Source organism: Stigmatopora argus, chromosome 9, assembly GCF_051989625.1.
Source record: "Stigmatopora argus isolate UIUO_Sarg chromosome 9, RoL_Sarg_1.0, whole genome shotgun sequence".
Lineage (NCBI taxonomy): Eukaryota > Metazoa > Chordata > Actinopteri > Syngnathiformes > Syngnathidae > Stigmatopora > Stigmatopora argus.
In genome coordinates this window covers 10,736,523-10,761,799 of record NC_135395.1, presented here as the reverse complement: position 1 = coordinate 10,761,799, position 25,277 = coordinate 10,736,523, and the positions used below count along the sequence as shown (strand labels likewise).

The 25,277-nt window shown below is 40.0% G+C and overlaps 2 protein-coding genes across 2 annotated transcripts; one reads left to right on the top strand and one right to left on the bottom strand.

The window, feature by feature from the left end:
* The first annotated feature begins 1,857 nt into the window (after window positions 1-1,857).
* egf (epidermal growth factor) lies at window positions 1,858-10,478 on the top strand. The gene is made up of 20 exons (XM_077609788.1): window positions 1,858-2,040; window positions 2,314-2,495; window positions 2,712-2,939; window positions 3,025-3,227; window positions 3,560-3,673; window positions 3,770-3,892; window positions 4,442-4,564; window positions 4,902-5,027; window positions 5,332-5,468; window positions 5,646-5,794; window positions 5,925-6,029; window positions 6,139-6,356; window positions 6,438-6,605; window positions 6,741-6,869; window positions 6,962-7,081; window positions 7,290-7,428; window positions 7,848-8,012; window positions 9,424-9,526; window positions 9,737-9,833; window positions 9,912-10,478. Exons 1-20 carry the CDS (start codon window positions 1,888-1,890, stop codon window positions 10,094-10,096), a joined length of 2,967 nt encoding a protein of 988 aa, XP_077465914.1. The 5' UTR covers window positions 1,858-1,887; the 3' UTR covers window positions 10,097-10,478.
* Window positions 10,479-13,160: 2,682 nt separating this feature from the next.
* Window positions 13,161-19,307, bottom strand: elovl6 (ELOVL fatty acid elongase 6). The gene is made up of 5 exons (XM_077610349.1): window positions 19,162-19,307; window positions 18,964-19,047; window positions 15,097-15,228; window positions 14,814-14,965; window positions 13,161-13,861 (listed from the first exon to the last, which is right to left on the bottom strand). The coding sequence occupies exons 2-5, from the start codon at window positions 19,044-19,046 to the stop codon at window positions 13,425-13,427; spliced, it is 804 nt and encodes a 267-aa protein (XP_077466475.1). The 5' UTR covers window position 19,047; window positions 19,162-19,307; the 3' UTR covers window positions 13,161-13,424.
* Between the last annotated feature and the right edge of the window lie 5,970 nt (window positions 19,308-25,277).

Genomic DNA, 25,277 nt, shown 5'->3' with positions numbered 1-25,277 from the left:
GGGCCCGGCCCAATAGCTGGCATTTTCCACATTCTGCCTGGTACACTAACTTAAAGGAGGTTTTGCTCCAAGGTTGGGGTTGCATGTGCAAAATTTACCAAGAGGGTGTCAGGAATTTCAATCTTTGCTTCCAAAACAGACTGGCAGTAAGGGGGCCGACTTTGGGTGTGATCAGGAGCCGCACACTATTTTCTGAGATCTTCTTTTTGAGACTTGGGACACCTCCTTGTATGTAAGGCTGTACCATTTCACCATCAAATTGCTGCTCGGGTGACATGCAAGCGGTTCATGCACAAATGTCGCTTGGCTTGAGGAAATTCTTCCACTCTGTTGCCATTGGCGGTAATGCCTGAGGCAGAGTGACCAGGATTATGTTGGCCTTGACGCTCACGATGGCACTGGTCTATGTCACGGTGCAAAACAGCGGCGCCATGACCCTGGAAACGGCATGCTGGGACGAGCGACTGACAAGGGCGGGGAGGAATGGCAGCTGTCCTGGTGAGTTGGTGGAATCATAAAATATATTTTTGACATAAAAACAACACTTGAAGTACACTTGGATGGAATGTTATATCTGAGAGTGTGTGTTGTGTTAGTTTAATTACGTCTACTAACTGGATACTTAGATAAAGCACCGTGACGTCTTAAATTGGGGCCTCAAGATGCTGTAGTTTTGGGAGGCCTGAAAAATTATCTAAAGTAAATACATAAAATCATACACATTGGACCATTGCTTCAATTATATATACTAAATATGTCTTCGGTCTGATTTAAAGTGCTGAAAATGTGCAACAGCACATTTATTCTCTTTCTGATGGATGACAGTCTTTTATTGATTGTTTTTTTTAACCAAAGGGCATATTATAAAAAGAATAAAGTGTGTTTTAAAAATATTATGTTTTAGATTACGGTTTAATAACAAAATGTTTACTAATTCCTAAATACCACTTTCATCACTCTATTATCATAAATGGACAACAAAATATTTTAAACTATCTTGTAAGAAAATACTATATTTTGCTGTAAGGAATACGACTTTTGGTATGCTGTTCTATGCTGTACTTTACTATATTACATTCACATGACAGTGTTTCAAATGAGTAAATGTAGTGGCCAAAGCACATCGTTAGATAGTATGTTCTCTAGCCAGAGGGTGAGTCATACCTTCTGTTTACAGGGTCAACATGTGGCAAGAATGTGAAGCAGTTACACTTTCTGTTCCTTATTCAAAATGTTTGTGTGCAAAAAAAAATGCATAGGGGATCAGCTGAAAGTTCCCCACCATATAGTATTAAACACCTGTTAATTTTGGTTTACCAACAATTCCTTAACCACATCTGCATAGCACAGACAATTTGAGTCTGTTATCAAATGCCAACATTCAACAAAGTTGATACATGCATTCAAATTGGGTTGGATGAACACATACTGCAGATTCAAGAATAATGTTGACCGTCCCATGAACCACAATTTCATTATGTTGCTTGTCTGCAGTCCCTCATTGTTTTTCTTCATTCCACAGATACAAGTCGGTATCCATGGTTGCACACAAATAGTGAGATTAACATGACAGAACAACAGCGCAAACACATATGTCAAGGTCTACAGGTTATTCCTCAATAACTCATTTTACGGTATTGTTGAAACATAGATGAAGTCTTAGTTGCCATAGCTAACTAGATTGGTGAATGAATGGAAAGTCGATCATCTTTAGTTTCTAAAGAACAAGGCTTTATCAACACAGCAATTCAAACTTCATGTTGTACCTGTTGTAGGCATTGTAGAAATTAAAGATGCTATTTGACTGATGGATGATGACAATACAATGTCTTGTCTTAAGTTCTGCAGGCTTTCATGATCTTCGGCCATGGTAAAGCCATACACAGGATGGACTTGGATGGGAAGAACCAGAGACGGATAGTATCTGGTGTGGCGTCTTCTATATTGCTAAATTTCGATTTTAGTGATGAACGAATTTATTGGGTGGACAAGCATACGGGGATCATCTACAGATCGTCCGTTAGAGGAGAGCACAGACAGGTGAATGGTGAAACTAATACTCAGGGGCATTTCTGTTCTATCAAATCATGGGATCTATTTAAGTGAGGCACACATTCTGGTAATTGGGCATTTTCGAGGAAAAATCCAAGTTGTCAGATGAAAAGATTTTCTTGACGTATTGTTTTAAGAAGCAGATACAATGTATATTATCAGCATGTGTGTGCCCTGGTGTTTTATTTTTTTCTGTTCATTAATGTGGTTGAAGTTGTTTTGAATAGACCGACTAAATCATCATTTTGTCTTTTTTCACAGAAACTGTACTCATCTGACAAACACATCTCAGGGTTCGCTGTGGACTGGATTTGGAATGCTCTTTACTGGACGAGCAGTGAAAAGGGCCGAATCAAGAGGATGGATTCAAACGGGAAAAATGAAAGGACTCTTGTCAGGCACTTGAATCAGCCCAGCTCGATTGCAATTGACCCCACTAAAAGGTAATGCCAATTTATGTATTCTGACTTACCTGAATAAACTTAAAGAAAAATATATATCTGGCCATCCCAGTCAAAATAGAGTGAAAATCTAGCGCCCCAATGCCATCCAGTGAGTTAATACTTAAAAATAAATAAATAAATCACAAAAGTATTTGCAATGATGATACTTCAATCAAATCTTGCTGTTCAGTTTGTCAAACTATATATTTTTTACAGGTTTTTGTTTTGGCTCTCTGGTGGAATGACCCCAAGTATCCAGCGCTCAGATGTGATGGGACACACAAAAATGACACTGATTAAAGGCTCACAACAGTTAAAGGCACTTTCTGTTGACCTCAGAGACAAAAGATTATTCTGGATTCAGTTTAGTCTGCAAGGCGAAAGCACCATCGCGTCTTCGGACTATAACGGCAAAGCCCTGCACTTCATAGATCAGCCCCTTCAGTAAACACACAGCAAGTTCTTTTCAATCCCATCCCTTTTTATATTTCCTTTGTGTGCATCACGTTGGTCTCTATCGTTTGCTCAGGTCTGATTTGCTGGGACTAGCGGTTTTTCTCGAGCATGTATATTACACTGAGAGCACGTCCCGGGCAATAAAACATGTCAACAAGTACACAGGTGGCGAGGCTCTGGATGTCAGAGTAAAACAAATGGCAAAGGTCCCGATTGATATCAAAGTGGTTCATCCTGACCTGCAACCAATGGCGGACTCAGCAACCCCCTTTCCAGGTTCTACTTGACCTTTATTTAACCCCTTGATGACCACGGTTGGAATTTAGTGACATTCAAAATGAAAACAGCCTTAATGCATTTTTTTATTTTAGAGGCCTATTGCCGCTAATTTGCATCATACATAATTTACTTTAATATTATCATTCCTTTTAGTTGTTTTTTATTTTATTTTGTCTGTCAGCCATCCCTCCCGGGCAAAACATATTAGACATACATCGCTGTCAATATCAGCCAATGAGTTATTTTTTGCAATTTTTGGCATCAGGGGGTTATTATTCACAATAATGCTGAAAATTATTGCATATCATTAACAGAATCTTTTAATTTAGGATGTGATGAACAGAGCGGAAACTGTATCAACGTGTGCTCAAATTCAGTTGAGCGCGGAGTTTGTAAGTGCAACAAAGGCTTTGCTCTCAGTAAGCAAGGCTCCTACTGTGAAGGTAAGAATATTTTGTCAGCTACCTATTTACCCAAAAGGGTTCAATGTCTCACTTTTTACTAAGAATGTAAGTACTCTTTATTCCTGTGTACCTTAGATGTGAATGAATGCGCCCACTGGAATCATGGATGCTCTCTTGGCTGTGAAAATATTCCAGGATCTTATTTTTGCACCTGCCCCAAAGGATATGCCCTCCTACCGGATAAAAAAAATTGTAGAGGTACAGTGTTGGTTGATATTGATTGTTAGTTCGCATCAGGCTGTTTTGGGTGAGGTAGCATTTGCCCTCCTGATATAATTTAAATCCCTGCAGTACAATAATGGGCCGTGATATATTTTTTGAGCTTTCAATTGCATGGTAACATACTTATGGGGCACATATTTGATTCGTGGCTTTGTCAAGTCTAAACTGATAAGGAGAAAAATCAAGACATCTCCAGACTGTGGATATAAAGCTATCCACCATTACACTGGGGGTTTACAATATGGTATTATATAGTGTGTGTATATAAGGATGTGATTGATATCCATGTCCAGCGTGCGCTAAATTACCTCTTAGACTGCTTCCCATCACACTCACCTATTTCTAAAGGATTAGGAGCTGACTTCATAGAAGGATTTTACATAAGGAGCTTGTTGCCAATTGGACCATCTGAGGAAATACCTAACTGTCTAAAAATAATTTCAGACACCATGCACGGGGCATAATCTAGCGACCTAAATAAAAAATAAAATTTTAACTACTATATTTGTTGTTTGTTCTCATCAGAGATCATACCCTGCAGAGACAATGCCACCGAGTGTGGTCACGGTTGTCTGGCAACAGAGGAGGGTCCCGTGTGTGTTTGTCCCAAAGGGTCTGTTTTAAAGGAGGATGGACAGGCCTGTACAGGTACGTATTGTTTCTATGGAATAACAAATAAAAACTGGAAATTCAATTCTTCAAATACTTAAGTACAACTATTCGAGGTTTAGGCTTCAAATCTCTTCCCGTGGTGTTTCCATAGCCAGAGCTCAATTTTGAAATCTTTGTATCAAGGCTGATTAACTAATTGCAGATTTATCGTGTCTGTAGATTCCATATGTAGCATGAATGTTTGACACCATTTTGACACAATTGGTCCCATTGCATGAAATTTGGTAGAAAATGCTTGCACGGACCAACACTATTCGACAATATTCCGCATTTTCTATTTATTTATTTCATTTTAATAAATGTTGCATTCTAGGCTGTTCCTCTGCAGACAGAGGAGGCTGCAGTCAGCTATGCATCCCGGTATCTCCCACTAGGTGGCAATGTGATTGCCTACCTGGGTACCAACTTCATCATGACGGCAAGCGGTGCTTTGCCTCAGGTGAGTCACTATCATTGTGAATAATCAACAGCTGAGCAATGACACAGTTCTCATCTCATCTCATCTCATCTCATCTCATCTCATCTCATTTTCTGACCCGCTTTATCCTAACTAGGGTCGCGGGGGGTGCTGGAGCCTATCCCAGCTGACTTTGGGCTAGAGGCAGGGGACATCCTGAATAGGTGGCCAGCTAATTGCAGGGCACAAGGAGACACACGACCACCGCCGGGCCCCCAATAACACAGTTCTGTATCATAATTTAAGCTTGTGCTTGTAATAGTGCATTTTAATTTTGTATTTTTAGGGCCACCACCGTACCTGCTTGTTGCCAGTCTAGTGGGGGTCCACAGAATCAATGTTAATGGCACTGAGGGTCAAACCCTGGTAGACGAACCCAGAGGAGCTATTGTATCTTTGGACTACGATCTAAAGTTCAATCATGTAAGAAAACACAAATACAACAAGTGAGTTTAAAAGTAATACACAGCATTGGACGAGGGCATGCAGGGACCCTTAGTGGTCATGCTGAATGCTGTCAACGTTGGTTATTAAATTTGTATTGGGACTCAGTAGACTGAGTGAAATGCATTCAATGTGTTCTTTTTATTTCATTACAAGGTTTACTTTGCGAGTACATCCAAGAAAGCCATCGAACGGGTTCATTTGAATGGCGGATTCAGACAAGGCCTCATCACTGACGGTCCGGATTCAAACAGTGCACTGGCTGTCGACTGGATCAATCGCAAGATGTATTGGACAGTTACAAGGTGCGTAGATGGATAGTTTTTAAGTCATATTTGGGTTAGGGTTAGATTTTGGGATGTTGCCAATTTCCTCTCTTTTTCTCCACTATTCTCTCTTAAGTAACGATTCTTGATCTAAATGTGGCACTTCCAGCCAGTCAACAGTGGTCAGCAGCACCTTGGATGGATTTAATATGACAACTATTGCAAGCAGTGGACTTGACAAACCAACATCGATTGCAGTTCATCCTCTGGAAAAGTCAGTTTGACCAACATATTGTATTGGTAGATTCTTACATTTGAAAATCTGTCACTATATGTGCTGATTTAAAATGTCTTCTACCTTACACATTATTTCTTTCTTTGAGGAAGTTGTTCTGGGCGGATATTGGAAGTCAACCTATGGTTGAAAGGTGCTCTTTAGACGGAACGGACCGAGCGGTGATTGCAAATACCAATTTGGTGGCACCTAGTGGTCTGACCGTCGACTTTACTGATGGTCGTCTGTTCTGGTGCGACGAAACCAGGGTGGAGACTTGCTCTCTGGATGGTTCCGACAGATGGGTTCTTCTAGAGAACCATGTAGGTAAGTTTATGACCTGAAACCAGTACCCAATAATTAATGCTTTCCTCTTTTCAATATTATTCCTTGTTCTGACTGGCCCAGGACGACCATTTGACCTGGCTGTCTTTGAGGACAAGCTGTGGATGTTGGACAGGGATCAACGGCAGCTGATAAGCGTGCACAAACGCACTGGGAGGGAACTGCAACACCTCCACAGTAACTTGGTCCTACCCACTGCAGTTGTGATGGTGCATCCGCTTGCTAAACCAGGTATAGGAAAACAATAATAGTATATGTTATGAATCCGTCAAGGGTTGGTTTAGGCCAGGGGTTTTCAAGTTCTAGGGCTAGGATAAGGTTGACTTTATGTTATGCGAGTGTAAATGTTTGACTCATCTTCCACAGGTTTAGGCCTTTATAACAAGACAGTAGGTGTGACATCATTCCCAGACAAAACATTCATCATGCCCTCTAACACAACAGATATGGACTCAGACTTTGAGGGAAGGAAGTTCACAGACAAGATGGTTTCAGGTAACTGTGTATACAATATATAGAAATATAATAGAAAGTTCACTCTTCTAGTTACAAGCCTGAATGACATGTTTTTGTTTGGTCTTTACCAGACCAGGATAATTGTTATTTGGCTGGATCATGCAGTCCAAAAGCTAAATGTCACCTAATTGCCGGCAGTCCAGTCTGTTCCTGTTTGGAAGGTTTTACTGGTGATGGACATTTGTGTGTGGGTAAGTAAGTACATCATGTCACTCTAGAATGAGGAAAAAAAATGATATTCAGACATGACTTAAGGATTGTGATGCAATATTGATGGGGACTTGTTGAATCTTAAATAACTACTAATGTACTATTACTGGTACTCCCGACCAACTCTTAGTGGTTTGTTTGCTTTCCACTTTCACTCTATGTCAACACATGTTTTTTTTCTTTTCTTAGAAATGCACATCACACCATCGTTGGCGACAACCAGCCGCCCTGGAAACTCTATGGAGAGTTGCCCCTCCACCCATGAGTCTTACTGCTTATACCAGGGTGTCTGCTTCTACTTCCCCGAGGTGGAGTCCTACGCCTGCAAGTAATTCATCATTTTTTCCCCATCTTTATGCATAGGTGTCAAAGTGGCGGCCAAGGTCCCAGATCTGGCCTACCACCTCATTTTGTGTGGCCCATGAAAGTAAATCATGTGTGTCAACGACATGTTTTATGATACTGATCCAAAACCTCATGTCTCCTTCTGACTGGAATGATTTTCAACCAACAGGGGTCACAATTGTTCCATAATACTGACAATTGCGTGGTAAAAAAAATCTGAAAAGAATTAAGGGCACATTGGAGAGGTCACAGGTGCATATATTGCCTGGACCCATGCAAAGTGGTTTAAAAATAAATATAACTTTATTGCAATTTATATTGCCAAACCAAACGCAAACATCATATCAGCAAAATATTGTATGTATGGTAATGTAAGGGTGTTTGAATGTTTACCTGTTGCAGCTGTGTGGCTGGCTACATGGGTGAGCGCTGTCAGTTCAGCGACTTGGAGTGGTGGGAACTTCAGCAGGCCGAGGTGGAGAAGCAGAGGAATGTCGTCGTGGCCTCCTGCATGGTACTCCTCGTCTGCCTGCTCTCCGTCAGTGCCTGTGTCATCTACTGTTACGGGTAAATTGCTTCACTATACACCAATTATTGTTTTCCATTTAGAAAACTAATGTCATAGATAAGTGCAGCAGTACCACTTAAGAATGTGATAGTACTTCCCACAGTATACACATGCCAAAATACAGTAGTATATGCCAACCAGAGATTGAGTCCTCAGGGGCTGCAGTGGGTGGAGGTTTTCGTTCTAACCGAAGAGGACACTTTTCACCAATCTAGTGTCTTAAAAATGTAATCAGTTAATTGCCGTCAGGTCATGCTGATTTCAGAAGCAACCTCATTGGTTAAACCATCAATGCTGGATCCGTCTGAACAAAAGCATACGCATGCAGAAAGAAAGTGTCTGTCAAACTTGGGCACTCTTAAGCTATGTAATGTGAGCTCCTCTAGGCGGGGGGCCACATGTGGCAGCATGTAGTACGGCCGTGTAGCCGAGTGACTACGCAGCTGGAACATCCGCTCCTATTTATTTCCATGCGAGCTGCCAACCAAATAGCTGATTTGCTTTGCTGTTGTTTTGCCAGCTTATGGACAAGGCTGTCAGCGTTCGCCATGCACTTTTAACTCACCCCCACCTCGCACTTCCGTCCGAGCATTTGGCTTGGTCACAGTATCTCCTACCCCTCTGTGGAAGTGGCACGCTTTCAATTACATGCTTGGTTTCGCTTGTTCGACAGCAATTATGCATCAAAATAGGCCATTTCAGGGCGACAAAATGGAGCCGCTGAGGTATGACCCTTGCGTGGCTGCCAATAGCTCGGCCTCAAATTGCATTCTGCACTTGACTGCGAGTGCACTTGTGCGCTCTTTTTGAGTTTGGTGCTTCAGTGTCTTTTCTATAGAAGGGGTCGGGTAAAATATCCCCCATTGCATAGTGATATGAGCCACCAAAGAACTGCTGTGGATTTAAAAACTGACTTCCCTAAATACTGTCGAATTCACAGATAATCCACAAGCACTGGATTTGCTGACCAAATTTCAGACAAGCCACATAAGAACATGAGCTGTAGGAAAAACTACGTTATCATAGCCCTGGTACAAATTCACTTTTTTTTTGGTCTTGGAGTCTTGGAAGAGCTCTCTATTTGTGAAGGACCATTTTATATTGCAGTTCTGCCACGCAAGATTACATTTAAACGCAGGATGATTGGCATGATGCAATTATATAACCCAGAGATGATAAATCTCATACTACCCGAAAAATATATTTTCTTCTAGGTTAAAACAATTGGTACACTATCTTGAAATGGCACATTTTAAATGTAAACTGGCAATATTTGTCAAGTTACGTCCAAAGTATGTAGACTAAGTCTTAAATCTTTTCTCACAAATGCCAAGTCAAGTGTTAATAATTACTTGGGGTGATTTGGGAGGAAAGTAAAATTAAAATATCCATTTATCCTCTTGTGTGCAGAACTCGAAGACTCTTCTGCAAGGAGAACTCGGTGGAAAATTTTTGTGAGACCAGCGACGTGTGTAAGGGCGTTTTGGAGAATGCAAAAGACGGTATACCTCAGGTAAGCAAATTAGCAAGCCACGGTCCACCCAGTGTCGACTACCACACACATAGGCACTCAAATTTTCTAGTATCCTATCCATTTTTGAAGAGACCAAAGTCCATTGCAGTCATGTTACCCACTCTATTTTTCAATTGGGGTCCACAATAGATAATCTAGTGACACCATTTTTTGTGAAACTCTCATAATCAATCGCTGCCAACTCTACAGGTTTACCCAACAGAGGACAGCAACCCAAAAGCAAGCGTCTTTCCCCCAACCAGTTGTCCCAGGAGAGCTGTATGTCCATCGTGCTCATCAGAGACAGGTACAGAAAGCTACTGTGAATACCCATCTTGTTTAAATAGAGGTCTACATCATGCATGATATAATTGCACTCTTTTAGGTGACAACCCATCTGAAGAGGTGGACACGTGGTCCAAACGCAACCAGGCATACGAGTGCTCCATGGTGTCCACAGTTGCTATGGAGACCAACCAGAAACCCCACCAAAGCACGAGTCAGTCCCAGGACCCCATCACACCAACGCAACTTCCCTGTGTAGAGTCAACTGCCTCCATAACAGTTTAAGCCTTGATTTTCTTACTTCTTACATTAGGGTTTAACAACATCCCGGATATGACAGTGCGGTGTTCATCCTAGATTACCTCACTAAATTGGTTATACGGAGGGATAACTCAACCAAAATACTATCATCATAGTGAGTGGAATAGAAAATAGATGGATCGTGATGATGATTTTTTTGCTTTTTTTGCGGGCGGGGACCAGTTCTGATGCCACTAAGATCTAAGGTGCCGATAGCACGCAATTTATTTTTTTTAAAGTGGTATCGGTACAATACACCTAGGTATCAGTGACACAATAATTGATTATCATCCGGTGAGACTGTGTTCCTTGGGTAGGGAACATTGTGTATAGAATATTTCACCAGCTATAAGCTGTAGCATAAAACTGTGACATTAATCTTCGTTTTACTTCTATCAATAAAACTATAACAATGTGCTATTCAATTTACTGGTAAACACATTTTGGCTGATTTCACTTTTTTTAAGATCATGTCATATAGTATACTTTTTTTTAGGGGAAAAAAATGATGGACCTGTGATATTGATTTTCCAAGCAAGAGCATACTTATCTCTATATATTGGCCTCCATTACTGGCAACAGATAATGGGGTGAGGGCTGTTGTCCAAAGAGCAAGATTCAATTCATCTTCATCATCAATATAGGGAACGGAGGTGTAGTAGACTCACGACGTTTGAAGTCAAAAGGCAATCAAAGCGCAACTTGTGAGAAAAAGTATTGGGACATTCGCTACAAAAAATTGAAAGGTATGTTTAAAGTTGAAAGTATTGAGTTGTGCAATTTTTTTCTAGACCACTACTGTCTCACTTGGTCACATGTTTAATTTCCTCTAGAAAAACAATAGGTGTTAAGCTTTCTTTGAAAGAAATGATTTAATCTGTTATATGGTATAAAATGTTGAATTTGTGTATGAATCAAGACAATGCGACAATAGCGGCAATGTTTTAGCACAAAACTAATGGGCAATTTTCAACGGAGGTTACTTCTTTTCCCGCCAGATGGGACGAGCTTTGTCCGCTTCACTTCGATTGCATTCCAGCCGGGATGACAGCTGATGAGGTCTTTGGCGGGGAATTAGCGAGCCACTCAAAGGATTTTGAGCTGATCCTCCAGGTCACACTGCAACTCTGCTGCAGGGACAAAGTTACACTGCTTTTTACAAGGATTTAGACTGATTCAAAAAATCACAATGGTAGAGGGAGTAAGAGCGCAGAGGCCCTAATGCATAAATACACCAGCCGGAATCCAAACCTGGAACTTTTGTTTCCTGAGGGACAGCTAAAGAGTTTTAGAGCATTATCATTCATCTACTCCAATGGATCTTGCTTGCATGTCCATTATGGGTGTAGAAATGATTCATCGGCTGTAAAAGCTTGAACTGTCCAGAGGGTGGCAACAGGGCATTTTTAATTTCAGCCATACTCCACCTTAAATGATGAGGAATTTATTTATTTCCACTGGGAATACTGTAGAAATCGGTATTACCCCGAGATAATGTTCTGCAGGGAACTAGGCTATTGCTTTATATCACTTTATTAGTTCAAAGCACATTTATTTCAATATTGCCCTTAAAAATGGTTTTCATACCATTGTATTAAAAAAAACCTTTGTCAGGCTTTTTAGGAGGTCCATACTAACCTGATAACTAGGTCTACATGAGCCAGATGTACCATTAAAAAGCTAATTTAACAACGGAAATATATGATTTTAAAAAATACATTCAAAAGACAGATATTGGCCCTGTGTTAAAACAAAAACTATGGACAAAAAAATCTGCCTGTATTCTATAAATTTAGTTAAGGGTGACTGCATTATTTGAACAAATGAAAAGATTACCAATGAATGATAAATCTGGCAACTTTTCTCTTTGTACTACATGAGACTATGATAAAGTGGACTTTTTTTTATTGATTTACTGAAAACTTGAAAATACCTAACCTATACAAGATTTAAAAAAAAAAGGTTTTAATTGCTTTAGCGACCAACTTTTCTCCGGACTGCAATCATTTGTGCGTGAAAACAAAACAATGAAGGTAGACCTCATAAAAAGTTCAAAATGAAATTTAATACTGAAATAAGTGATGCAGAAAAAGGTTTTGATATTTGCCACAGGAATGCTGACACTACTTGTTAGTCTGGTAATGTGTATTTTAGTAGGCCTACAATGCCTTAATTTAATATAATGTATTATCACAAATGCATGGGTTAAAACTCACGTGCTTCAGTCTCAAACCTGTTTATTTAGTTCAGTTTGGGTTTCCTTTTTATTGCGTCCAAACTGCTTGCCTGTGTACTATGCTTCTGTTTAGCCAAGAAAATTCCCTTTATCCAAAAGATTGTCCAGTAAAAATAAAATAAAATGTAGCATGCAATAAAAGTGACAGTAGAGTAAATAAAATAACATAAATGCATTTAATTGACAGATGTATTTTAATATGGGCATCTTTACTGAACAGCTATTGCATAACTTTCACAGTAAAAAAAAACAGTTATCCTAGGCTGAAGTGCATTGTATCACTTGAACACTAGAGGGTCCCCTAGTCAAACAGTAAGGACTTAAACTACATTTCTAACACACTAGTTAGTAGTCATAGTTATTTTGAAGTTTTGTCTTCAGTCTTTAACCTAAAGACTTCCAAAAAGCAGTGTATACCTTTTGCATGTTTTTTTTGACAGCAACACAGTGCAAAAGCACAGAAGCACAACACACAATTAGGAACACTAGTATGTAGTTTTTTTTGAGTCAACAGTTTTCAGAATTTGCATTTTTTTAGCACCAAACCCGCTGCTTCTTATTGTAATAAAAGTCTCTTCCAATTAAATGAAGTATGTTTTTTTCTCTTTGATTTAAAAGTCTCAAACTCCAAAAGTTGATCCACAGTTGATGTACCACCCCCAGACATCTTTTCACCAATTTCAAAAAAAGTCAAAGATTATTTTTCATTTGAAGCACCGAAACACCATTTTTATATGGTAACATCAACTTATTTCAATGAGAAAATGACTAAACTAAGACCTGAGAAAATGTGGCCAATGCTTGACACAAAAGTGAAAATTAACATCATTTATTTGCATTGACAGATAAAAAACATAAAGCACACACAAATTGACAAAAAACTTCATATGTAGTAGTTTTAAAAGTCAAGTAAACACAACTTTTGTGGCAGATTTTTTTTTTTGATCAAGTGATTTAAGACTACTTAATGAGAGACTTCAGTTATTAACATCAGCTTGCAACGACTTCATCACCGGGTTTCACTTTTTATTCGGCCATCAGTCCTCACATTTTTTTTTTTTTTTCTTTTTGCGTTGTCTACTCGGTCTTCTTCACAGCGGCGGGTGTTTTGCTCTTGCCCACATAGGCCCCCAAGAAAAACTGAACAAAGAGCACAAAGTAACTGAGGTACATGAGCGAGGACCACACAATGTTGTGCATATGCGATGGGCACTCCTGGCCCTGCTGCATCCACGAGTACACAAGGTAGTTGACCATGCATCCCATTAGCATCTGGGTGATCTGCGTCAGAGTGATGAACATGGCGAAGTTTCGCGACACTTTGAATCTGGCCGCCCGCAATGCATAGTAAGAGTACATGACGGCGTGCACCAGGTAATTCATAGTCATGAACCAACCCCCTCCAGCCACCATGTCCTTGTATGAGTACCAGGAGTACAGCAACACGGTGATGTGGTGGTACCAGTGCAGGAAGATCAGCTTCTGCTTCCTCAGCACAATGAACAGTGTGTCGCCTGTGGACAGAACAAGATGTTAAACTCGTTATTGCCATCTAATTCAAAACAGCACCCACAGGTTGCATGTTATCTGCCAATACAGAGTCTTGATCTGATACCTTGTAAATGTATTAAGCATTTTCATCATATAAAAAAGGGCCATTAGTACAGTGTTGGTATTCGACAACCAAATCAATTGCGCAGGAAAAAAATACGGTTGCAAACCAATTACATTGAAATCTTTAGTTTGACATAAAATGTATCCAATGTGATAAATTGAGCTATTTTGGTTGTCGGTGAACAATATACATAAATATACATAGAGCACATGTGTCAAAGTGGCGGCCCGGGTGCCAAATCTGGCCCACCGCATCATTTTGTGTGGCCCGGGAAAGTAAATCATGAGTGCCGACTTTCTGTTTTAGGATCAAATTAAAATGAGTATAGATGTATATTAAATTTCCTGATTTTCCCTTTTTTAAATAAATAATTGGCATTTTTTAATCTTTTTTTTCTGTGTTTTTAGTTCAAAAATCATTTTGTAAAATCTAAAAAAAGCTAAAATAAACATTGTTTTAGATCTATAAAAAACTGAATATTCAGGGATTTCAATCCAGTTCTTTTAATCCATTTATAAAAAAATAAATCTAAATATTATATCTAAAAAAAGGTCCAGCCCGCATGAAATCAAGTTGACGTTAATGTGGCCCACGAACCAACCAGAGTTGACACCCTTGACATAGAGCATAAAATATACTGTATATACATTTTATTCATTAAATAAATGTATTATCTTTATAAATTTGGATTATTTTGTTGATTTTAGCACTTAACTTATTAAACTCATTTCAACAGGGAATGGCTGACAGCATTTCTTTGAAATTGACCAATTGTGATTTGCCACCACGTGCTCGGAATGGGTATGTCCCAAATGACATAAAATGACAAGCAGCCTGAAAATGTGACTTACCCAGTTCCGGCGCTTTGCTTAGCACAAATGCATAGGCCCAGAATTTGCTGACGGGTCCATTGTAAAAGCTCTGGTCGCAAACGGACTGTTTGAGCCCTTTGGTCATGAGAATGTATGTCATGTAACTTCCAGTGCGAACGGCACCAAATATACTGAAGGGCAAAAAGAACAGTAGGTATCACTCAACTGTCACCTAGAGCGCACAAAGGATTTGGCATGTTTTCTTAAAAATGTTGCTAGGCATTACAGAACACTGGAATGGATTCCAGTAATTTTGCCGCACCTGAAAACCGCAAGGGTGAGGGACCAGAGCACCAGAGGCTTCCTCAACTCAAACTTCTCCCGTTGCTTCATAACATGGCGGCCGCCGAGGATACAGGCAGCATAAAGGGCAGAGAAGAGGAAGGACTTCTTCCTGTATCAACCAAAGAACAAAAAAAACATCCATTATAGAGCAGTTTTTCTTTTTTAAAAAATGTATACAAGTAGTCATTATGAAAATGAAAGTCATACTGGGAGGAATGGCCTAAGTAGTACTTATTGATTCTTAAAAGTAGAAATTCCAAATCATTTGAAGTGGGAGGGCTGTAAGTGAAGGAACCAACATTTATTGGAATACAATAAGTTAAGCAGTGTCTGACCAACCAATGATAGAAATTAATTTACAGTCTAGTTAGTATGGAGTAATTAGTGGTAAAAGAATTAAAAAAAAACATTTAAACATGAGTTTAGGAGCTTCATATAGCCATCTAATGTCTCCCCTAAAAGACTCTAAAAATGCTTGCGACACATAGAAAACCAAACTGGAATTACTACAATGAACACTACACCTCTGCCTCTAAAGTGTTTGAAGCACACAGATCCAAATATCTCATGATTCTTATCTTTTACCCTAACCCACCGTCTCAACATCAGTGTCAGTGCGGAGGATAAGCAGGTGGTGGCAGCGACATAATGAAGGGCATGGTGCCCAAAGCAAAAATAAATAATAAAAAAATCAGAACATACGCTTCCTAAAGCAGGCGCCGAAAAGATAAAAAAGGGAGAAAAAATAAACATATGCTTTCTAAAGCAGACGTTGATATAACGGCCAATCAGAGCTTATCCGTTATATTTGTCATGGCAGGGAGAAAAAATATGTCACATAATAGAAATGCCAAGGCCAGACTGCAGGATGTCCTCGTCAGTTCTCAATGCTCCCCAGAAAGGTGAGGGTCCAGGGCGAGGACCAAAGCATTGTTGTTCAATTGCACAATGTCACACCAAGCACTTTCAGGATTGTGAGATGTGCATTCCAATAGCACAAGGGTGTGAAATGAAATGTACTGTGTAATGTATGTTGCGGAGGACAAGCATCAAGAAAGAATGCAAATACAAAAGCAAGCAAACATTGTCATGGGCCAATTCCAAAAATGTATTCGGCATATAACCATGTCATCAACAAAATTATGTGCAGTATGTCTTGAAAAATATCCGTGTTGTTTGTCACCTGCGTTGAAGCTATCCATGCAATTTTTGACACATCTCTGTGAAGTGACACAGAACTCCTGCCTTTGCAATGTAAGGAGCAGCATCATAAACAAGACTGGGTAACACATTGTCGACTTCATACACGCAAGTAGTGGTGTATAAGTTGGAGCATCATGCGTGCCAAATGCAAGAATATCTTGGGTGTAACCACCCCCAACAACATTGCACGGCACTGTTGGCTAACCTGCTGTGATACTTGGATCTATTAGCTGATCCAGGAGATTTTAGTGGTTACATAATCCTGTATTTGCAGTCTGGGGATGAGTCTGCAATGTCTCACTGGACAGGATTAGTTTACTGTTTATCATGTACAAGTAAATGCATATAGAAGAAAACATTAAATGGAAGTGAGGTTAGCAAGTAAAAGGTCTCTAATAGGGTGGCATAATGAATCCCATAAAGACTAAGAGGTGGCAAGCATGAAGCCAATAGCCAAGTCAGAGAGAGGGTCAAGAAATATATTTTCTTTCTGATGGGAGAGGAGCACTCTCGGCTCTATTCTTAAAGAGCTAACCTACATCTAGCATGCCAACCGAGAAGGCCGCCAGCTCCGCCTGTGGTTGCTGAAGTTGAAGCTGTCGGCAGTGATCAACATCATTTTAATGGCAGTAGAAGCAGCAGCACATACACATTAAGCTTTTGGAATTGCATTAGCTAAATATTTGCACGTTTCCAATGGCCGGCATTAGTTTCGGTGGTGTGCACAGCTCCACTATTGCATGTTTCGAGCACAGTGGGCCAACTCTCGTGTGGGTGCATGCACCGATTTAACCGGTGGTTAGCTGAAAACATAAATATGAGCTCCATGAACCAGCAATATTGTGCAGTTTGGAATTGCCAAAAATCAGACCCTTTTTTATCCTCATGCATGCACCAAAATTTGCTTTTTTTGTCAGCAGTGGGCTGAGTCGTGACACAGCACATTTGAGAGGTGAATCTGCCATCAATAGAAATGCTACCGGCATTCTCCATTTGCATAGGACTCTGAGTTATTATGGTGGATTAGAAATTGTAAAAACAAAAGTGCTATTATTGCATGCCCAAACCTCTCTGTCAAAAAAGTTCAGTTAATGGCAGAAAACATGACAGTAACAACGCTCTGGCATATGACCAATTAGAAACTGAAGGGTGAGGGAAGCCCAGTCAAAGACTTGAAATCTCATCCATTCCTGGTACAAGGCTATGCACTACTTTTGCAGCCTAAACATGTTGATCCAGGATGTTCTTTTGACAATAAAAATACAGCGAATTGTTCTAGAGCAACTGGCAGGTGCGAGACAAACAACAGACACAAACATAAAATCAAATACTTATTTAGGAGGTACAATATTGCTCTGGGAATCAGATATATTTCTTTTATAATGAAAAAAAAGTGCCTCCATTTGAAGAATGTCATGTTTTCTTTTCCTAAACATTTTCCTCTAGTAAATGAAATTCCAGTTGCCTTTTTGGTTTAAAGCTTCCACAGTTCTTTGTTGGCCTTGATGATCTTAAAAGTGCTTATGTAAACTGATGATAGGGCACAGTAAATAATGTCTTGTCTGCCAGCTATGTAAACCAGGAGAGGAATAATCTAATCAAGATCAGACTATGTGTGTGTGAACTATGACCAGAATTGTAGTCTTTGGTTGGGTTGTATTCTCTTTAGAAAGGGTTGTTTCAATTCGGCTTATGTAAATAGTAAGCACTTTGGGAAAAACTCAGTACCATCCACAATCCCTTCAATAGGCATCAAGGACTGGTCACTCCAGTTTGGCCGTGAGGATTAAGTTTCCATGCTGTTGTTTTAAGATAAATGTCCTTATCGGCATATATTGTTCCCTTCCCTTTACCCCTCGATTGTAAAAACGTCACTTTCCCCTAAACAACCATGCGTGGGACATACTACAAGACAGATGCCAAAAGAACAATGCTGCACTCTGATTGGCTGCAGCGATGTCAGCAGACACCAGTCGAGGCACCTGATTGGTGCTTCCTCTGTGCTAGGGGACGACAGGCTCCTGTACTTCTGAGCCGTGAGGCCTCATATATGCAATATCTATACATATATGTACATATAACTCATCTTTATGTGTGTCCGTGTCATCTAGATCATGTAAAGCACCTGAAATTAGTCAATGAAAAATAGCAGATTTGGGGCACTTAAATGCTTCGTCACCTTAGCGTTTTTTCTATTTAACTTGTAAAGGAGATACACATTTGACGAACGAACTCAGACATTTTGATAATTAAAATAAAATATCGGCAGGAGAAATGCTGCTCTTAAAAATAAACTGATTTGTTGAGATTGCGCTTCCAAATGAGCTGCATTTTTGCAGCCCACATCAGGCTACAAAAAATGACCTGCCCTGATAGGAGGATTGATTCATTCTCTTCAAATTAAACTAAACACAGTGTAGCTAGGGACACAACGACCTTATGAGCATCACCATGCTGACTGATGCCTGTAGTTGGAGGAAAGGGAAGGACGTGGTGAACAAATCACAGGGAATCAAGGGCATCACGCGACGGATTCGAATGTGAAGCGGCTGGAGCGACACAACGGCTAGCTTTTAGCCCTACTAGCGTGATGCAAGCCTGAATTCCAATGGTGTGACCGAGAGGTTAAACGTTGATTTACCAGTTCTCCTGCATCCATCGGATGGCTTCCTCCTCGTTAAACTGCCTCTCGAACTCGTACTCTTGGAGGGCTAACACCGACATGCTGTCGAAGGGAAGGGAGGAGAGCTTGGGATTTCGACTTCTCCGTAGATAGTGGTAGTGATGGCGGTAGTACTACTAGTAGTAAAAGGTCTGGTTAGTCGCAGCCACCACTCACATCGCCCTGGCTGCCCTTTGGACGTCGCGGTAACGCGGGAGGTGATGAAGGGAATCCCGATAGACTGGCTGGAAGTGATCGCAGCTTCTTTTCCTCCTCTCAGATGCCGGCTGGCCTTGTCCACGCCCTCCTTTGGTTAAATTGGTGACGCTCCCCGGGTCCTGGCGCCGGAAGTTTCAAATTTAACAAAATATAACTAACAGTATATAAATATAAATGTGTACTAGTATGTATGTATATGTATATATATATATATATATATATATATATATATATATATATATATATATATATATATATAAATCAAAATAAATCACCCCACCCTCAACTATTTGATGATAATGTTTCACAAATTGTATATTTACCCTATCACTCGCGTAAAAGAACATAAAATGAACATGCATTGGCTCAAAGTTTAAAGGCAAATACATCCATAAGGTGTATTCAAGAGTAATTTAGTCTGCTACTATAGAGCATGCTGTATTCTTTTCAATTACATATATAATTTAGTGTTTTATTCACATACTCAAAAGTGATTATCATTTTTATAATCCTAATTCATACATAATGCTCTTTTGCAAGTGTATTTAGACATTTGGTTTTAACTTGATAAAAGAAGTCAGGCAAAAACAACAACGCAAAGGTGAATACATTGCAGGTACAGTGCATAAGGTGCAGCCTCCTGGAAATGAAGACTGTTGGCATTTTTTTCCACGAAACCAACACTAAGCATACATTGTGCAAATGGCATGTATCACATGTCATATTTTTTAAACAAAAGTTTAGCATATAACTTGTGTCTGTCAGTAGCTGTGTCTAAGCCTCCCAAGCCTGTACGTCGCACATGTGTCAAATCGATTCCGCTGAGGGCCGCAGTAGGTCCTGGTCTTTGTTCCAACCGATCCAGTGCCGACATTTTAACCCATCAGGTGTATTCTAAAATAAGTAGCACCTGACTTTAATTAACTGATTACACTTGCAAAAGGTATCCTCTTGTTGAGTTGGAATGAAAACCTGCACCCACTGTGGCCCTTTGAGGACCGGTGTGACACCCCTGCTGAGTGTATGAGCTCTGAGATGAATTTAGTGTTGTTATGGACTGACAATTTATCTGAAAAAAAATCCTCTTCTGGTGATGACACAAATAATCACCATTTCAGTATGAGTCAAGTTATTTGCTTGCAGGTCATTGAGAACACCTGTCATTCCAATGCATTTTTCCAAAACAATGGCTGTTGTGAAATGGCATTTGCAACCACTTTAAAATGGAATCTAAAAAACAAAAGGGAATTTTCTGCTTCCAAGAAATTGTTGGTGCGTTGCCCTCACAGATCTAAGATTGAGAGTTCGATCGCAGGTCGATCGCAGTGATATGGCCCGCGAGAAAGAAAGAAAAAAACAATACTATACTAATAGTATAATCAAGCCAGTCCGCGCATGCGCAGTCAACAGACGCGGCCCTGCCTGAACCTCACGTGTTGGCGGACATTTACAAATGTTCCTTTCCCTCCAGTTTGTTCGTCATTGAGCAAAAATCGATCGATCTACTCTAACGGTGATTAATGATACAACCTCGTGCTATACACTTGATGTGGTGCCAAGAGTTAGCGGAAACGCCACTAGGGTGGAACTGGGTGAGGGAAGTGGACAGCAGGTGTTCAAAACCAGGTTTAGGATTGCCCGCAGTGATCTGGCATGGAATTAAGCCCAATCGTCAATCGCGTGTCAATGTGGGGCGATGGAGGAAATTATTAGTATAGAAGTATTATAAGTATTAATGGAGAGTAGGAAGTATACAGGCTAATATGGAGACCGGAGTCTTGAAGTTTATGCACATGGCGGATCTGCATCTGTCACTATCAACTAAGAAGGGACAAACAAATAAACAAAGACTGGATACTGGACTTCATCATGTAAAGGCAGCATGTGCCACACCGACGTCGAGTTGCTGGAAACATTTTGGAATATCACAGTGAGTACCATTTTGGAACTTTTTTTGCCATGTAAACCTGTCATCACTTTGTGTATATCAGTTGTGAGTTTGTTTTTCAAACTTACTCTTGTTTGGTCAGATGCTGCGAATATTATGTAGCATTACTTGTGGGTAGTGATGTTTGCTTGAAGTCAATGTTTGTTGCATCAATATTACACCATTTTAGTAGTAAACAACTCTCTATTTTTGTCAATCTGATATTATTGATGATCAAAATGCACTAGTATATTTACTTCATCAGAAACTAATTATCATAAAATGGTGGATATATTACAATTTTTTACTTAAGGGACAAAGAATGCATCAATCAATGGCTTTTAAAGCTTATTTCATCGGGACAATGGATTTGATATACGAGTAAATTAAAGTGCAATACTTCAAATTACCCTCATTATTTAGATAAAAATGTGGTTTTGTTTGGCTTGCTTGTCGCTATTGTACACCATCTATTTTGTTGTTCATTGAGGAAAATAACGCTGCCACCTAGTGTCCACAATCGGTCTTACAGCCTTATTGACCTATCATGGAACTAACCCCTAGTCCCCCGAACCCCCAAACAAATTGGATTCATAATGTATGTTATACATTACAACGCTGCTTATAGCATATGTGCCGTGTCTGATCTTGTGTGTAATATGTGCAATATGTGCCAATAAGGCCCTGGTAACGATATTGTTTTAAGCAAAAGGGCAGCAGCTGCTGTCACAGAGTGCTGGCGTGCAAAGTGACAATCTGACCTATTGCTTTAGAGACGATGAAAAACACCACACAGGCGTGACCTTTTCCGCTTCATTACCTTTCCGCTCCGTCTCATAAAAGTGAGAAAATACTGCCGCCTTGGCCACGATGGCAATAGACGACCTACCCAATTCCCGTTTCCTTTTCAGAACCAGCTATTTCTATTCTTTTTTTTCTTCTTCATATTGCTCAGATATGAGAGCCACGCGTGACATTGTGACAAGATGGTCACTGGTCAGACATTCAAGTACTTTCCACAGGCCAAATAAGAAAGGAAATAGTATAAACACTGATTCTATTGCAGTTTTAAAGCTGTACTAACTTTCTACCCATGTTTTTTTTCTTTCTGGGGGTGCTAATAAGGCAAGATTATTACAAAAATAGGGTCTGAACCCCATTGGACTTGCCTTCTTGTTAACCAAATTGTGTTGTCTAGCCCAGGGGTGGGCAAACCCATCCTCGAGGGCCGCTGTGGGTGCAGGATTTTGAGCCAACCGATCCAGGACAGACACTTTGACCAATGAGATTTCTGTATTATCTGTTATCCATGAGCCCCTCCATCCATCCATTTTACTTGATGTCCCAAATGAACACAAAAATAAAACATGTACGTATATCAGATGTAAGTCTAGAAACATTTATCCATTCTTCCTAGTAAAAATGTAATTATATTTAGCACCATCTGCTGGTAAATATATGAATAAGCAGTAAGAAGCTTTCCAATAGTACAACCACTATGATAAATTATGGTAACTACAACAATTTTAATTATTAATACAGCACAGTCCATGTTAGGTTTCCACAGTCATTTTGAATATGCTTTGGTTTGCATCACCATAAAATAATAGTGCTTCCAGATTGTAATGTAACCAATCCATATGTCAGTCCTTTAATGTATGATTAGCATTCACCTTAGAGCTCATCATGCGTGTGTCTCTGTGTGCATGTGACTTCCGTTTCAACAATATACTTTGATGCACCCAACAGGGCTTACCACAATGAGCCCCCCAAGGTGCAGTAATGAAGGGTCACCAACGTTGACAGGAAGGTCTTACACAGACTTCTTTTTGAAGGAGAAACCAAAGGACAAATATTTTAAATTACACTGGTAGATTTTTTTTCCTTCACCTTTATTCACTCAGATTTTAATAGAACGTGACCATTTTATTATATTTGTAGATATTTACTTGGGTCTCTGAGGTGCCTCCCACTCATACCCAAAACCCCCACCATCATAGTTTACACACCCCTAGTAGGTGTAGTAGTAGAGGTGCTGTCTTCGTAGGTGATTACTTAAGAAAAAATGTTATTTTTAAATGGCAGTTCTTGTTGGGTCGTCGTCACGTTCAAACAAGCCCACCCACTCAAAATAGACTGTGGCTGAAAAATGTCTTCAATAATGGGTCCTTTGGGAATTTGGGGTGAAGAAACTGTTTCAAAACATGTTAGTAGCATAGCATCATTTGTACTGTATGTTTTTATTATGGCGCTTCTCACTCCACTTGTCTGCATGTGAATGTTTGGCAATCCCGTGGAGCTTAGCCGCAGAGAATGGTACTCGGCCGGATCAATACAGCTCCTCAGTGGCTTTTCTATATCAACCGTGCTGAAATCCTGCCATCTGTGACATATATAGGTTAGAACACATACATTGCAGAATAGTTGGTCTCCCGCTTTCTGCACACCGTCTGCTCTCATTCTATTGATAGAAAAAAAGGACAACAATAACATACATTCTCTATTTGCTTTGAGAGTTAGCTGCTTACTGAATTTTGGGATTATCACCTGTTCCTATATTCTAAGTAAAAAATAGGAATTAAATATGGTCACTTTTGGTGACTGCTGTTTTTTTTTTGTGGAACTAAGATGAAGAGTATTGAGTTTCGTGTGCATGAAGAAGTCCATCAAACTCATTTGGGCTTCGCTAGGAGTTCAAATGTTCCCATAACAGTATTTACTAATAATGTAACTTCTGGTCCACAGAATGGCAGCATGCTATCCATTTTGTTTTTTTGAATCAGTATTGGATCGTATAAATACTACATTTTTATGAAGATGTAAAAAAGCGTAATACTCCTTGCTACATGATATACCTCGTTGAGTGTGAATACAGGAAAAAAGTGGGTGGTGGGTGTTCTTCCTAATATTTCAACTAGTGAGTCAATAAGGGCGTTTCAGACCTGCCGCACAAACTCGTAATTAGCATTTAGACAAATTTTAACGTGGCTTGGGTCGCCATAGTGACAGCAACAACAACATGGGCGAAGCAAGGAAAGTGTCCTATGATAATTTAAGGACTCTCGGAGTATATTTTTTTTGTCTTTTAAGGTGGATTTGCAGCCAGGGAAACTCTCGAGGTAAACGCTAATTTAGATGTCAGTGACGGGATGCCATCTTGGTGTGTGGTGAAGATGTCTGAACATGAAAAGCGTTAGGAGCTTCAGACATGAGAGGACACGCGGGGATTTTAGGTAGCTGCTGAGCCTGAGGGGACGCACTGTATTGTTAGTATACTTATATTTATACAGAGAACCCACTGTATATACATATAGTGAGTATGGAATCCTTTCATGTGGTCTCATCCAGCTGCATAGGGCAACAATGGTTAGCCTTAATGCTAACTAATGCCGCTTGAGTGACATTTCAATCCGATGGAATTTGCGCGTACGGGAAAGCAAGATTCAGTTTTTGTTGCACTGACTCACAGCCAAATGCATTTTTAAACACGGTTTTTGCAGACACCTTAAATTGTTAAAGCCTTGATAAATGAATGGCGGTGGCATGGTGGGTGGCATGGTGGGTGACTGCTTGGCGTGCCTGCCTCACATTTCTGAGACCAAGGGTTCGCTTTCGGGCTCTCCTTAGTGTGCATGTTTTTCCCGTGGTTGCTTAGGTTGTCTCTTAGTACTCTGTTTTCCTCACACATCTCCCCAAATTGTGGGTGATTTTGAATAGGGGTGTGTAACATATCAAGATGGTGATATATCGCCATGCTTTGTATCCTAATAGGTTATCGATATGCTCTCATCAAGAATCGATATTAAGAAAATGAAACATCAGGTTGCCTCCATATGGTCGCCTCAAGCCGGTGTTGCAGGAATTTGTATACTGAGAAATACCAGGAACTCTGAGAACAGGAGTGGGATCTTTTTGGTCTGAAATTAATTCCAGACCAGAAATAATTAAAGTAGAATTTCTCAGTCCAGGGCCAACCAATGTTTTTATGGAACTTTGTAGTAGCATGCTTTTGCTTTTATCAGATCAAACATGAGTAAAATATTGAAATCACACATGCACATTATCCCTCTCTGCATGGCGATCACAACTAATTACATAGTTATGTTGTATGTAAATTCGTTTTTTTACCCCCCTGAGGGGAGTCTAT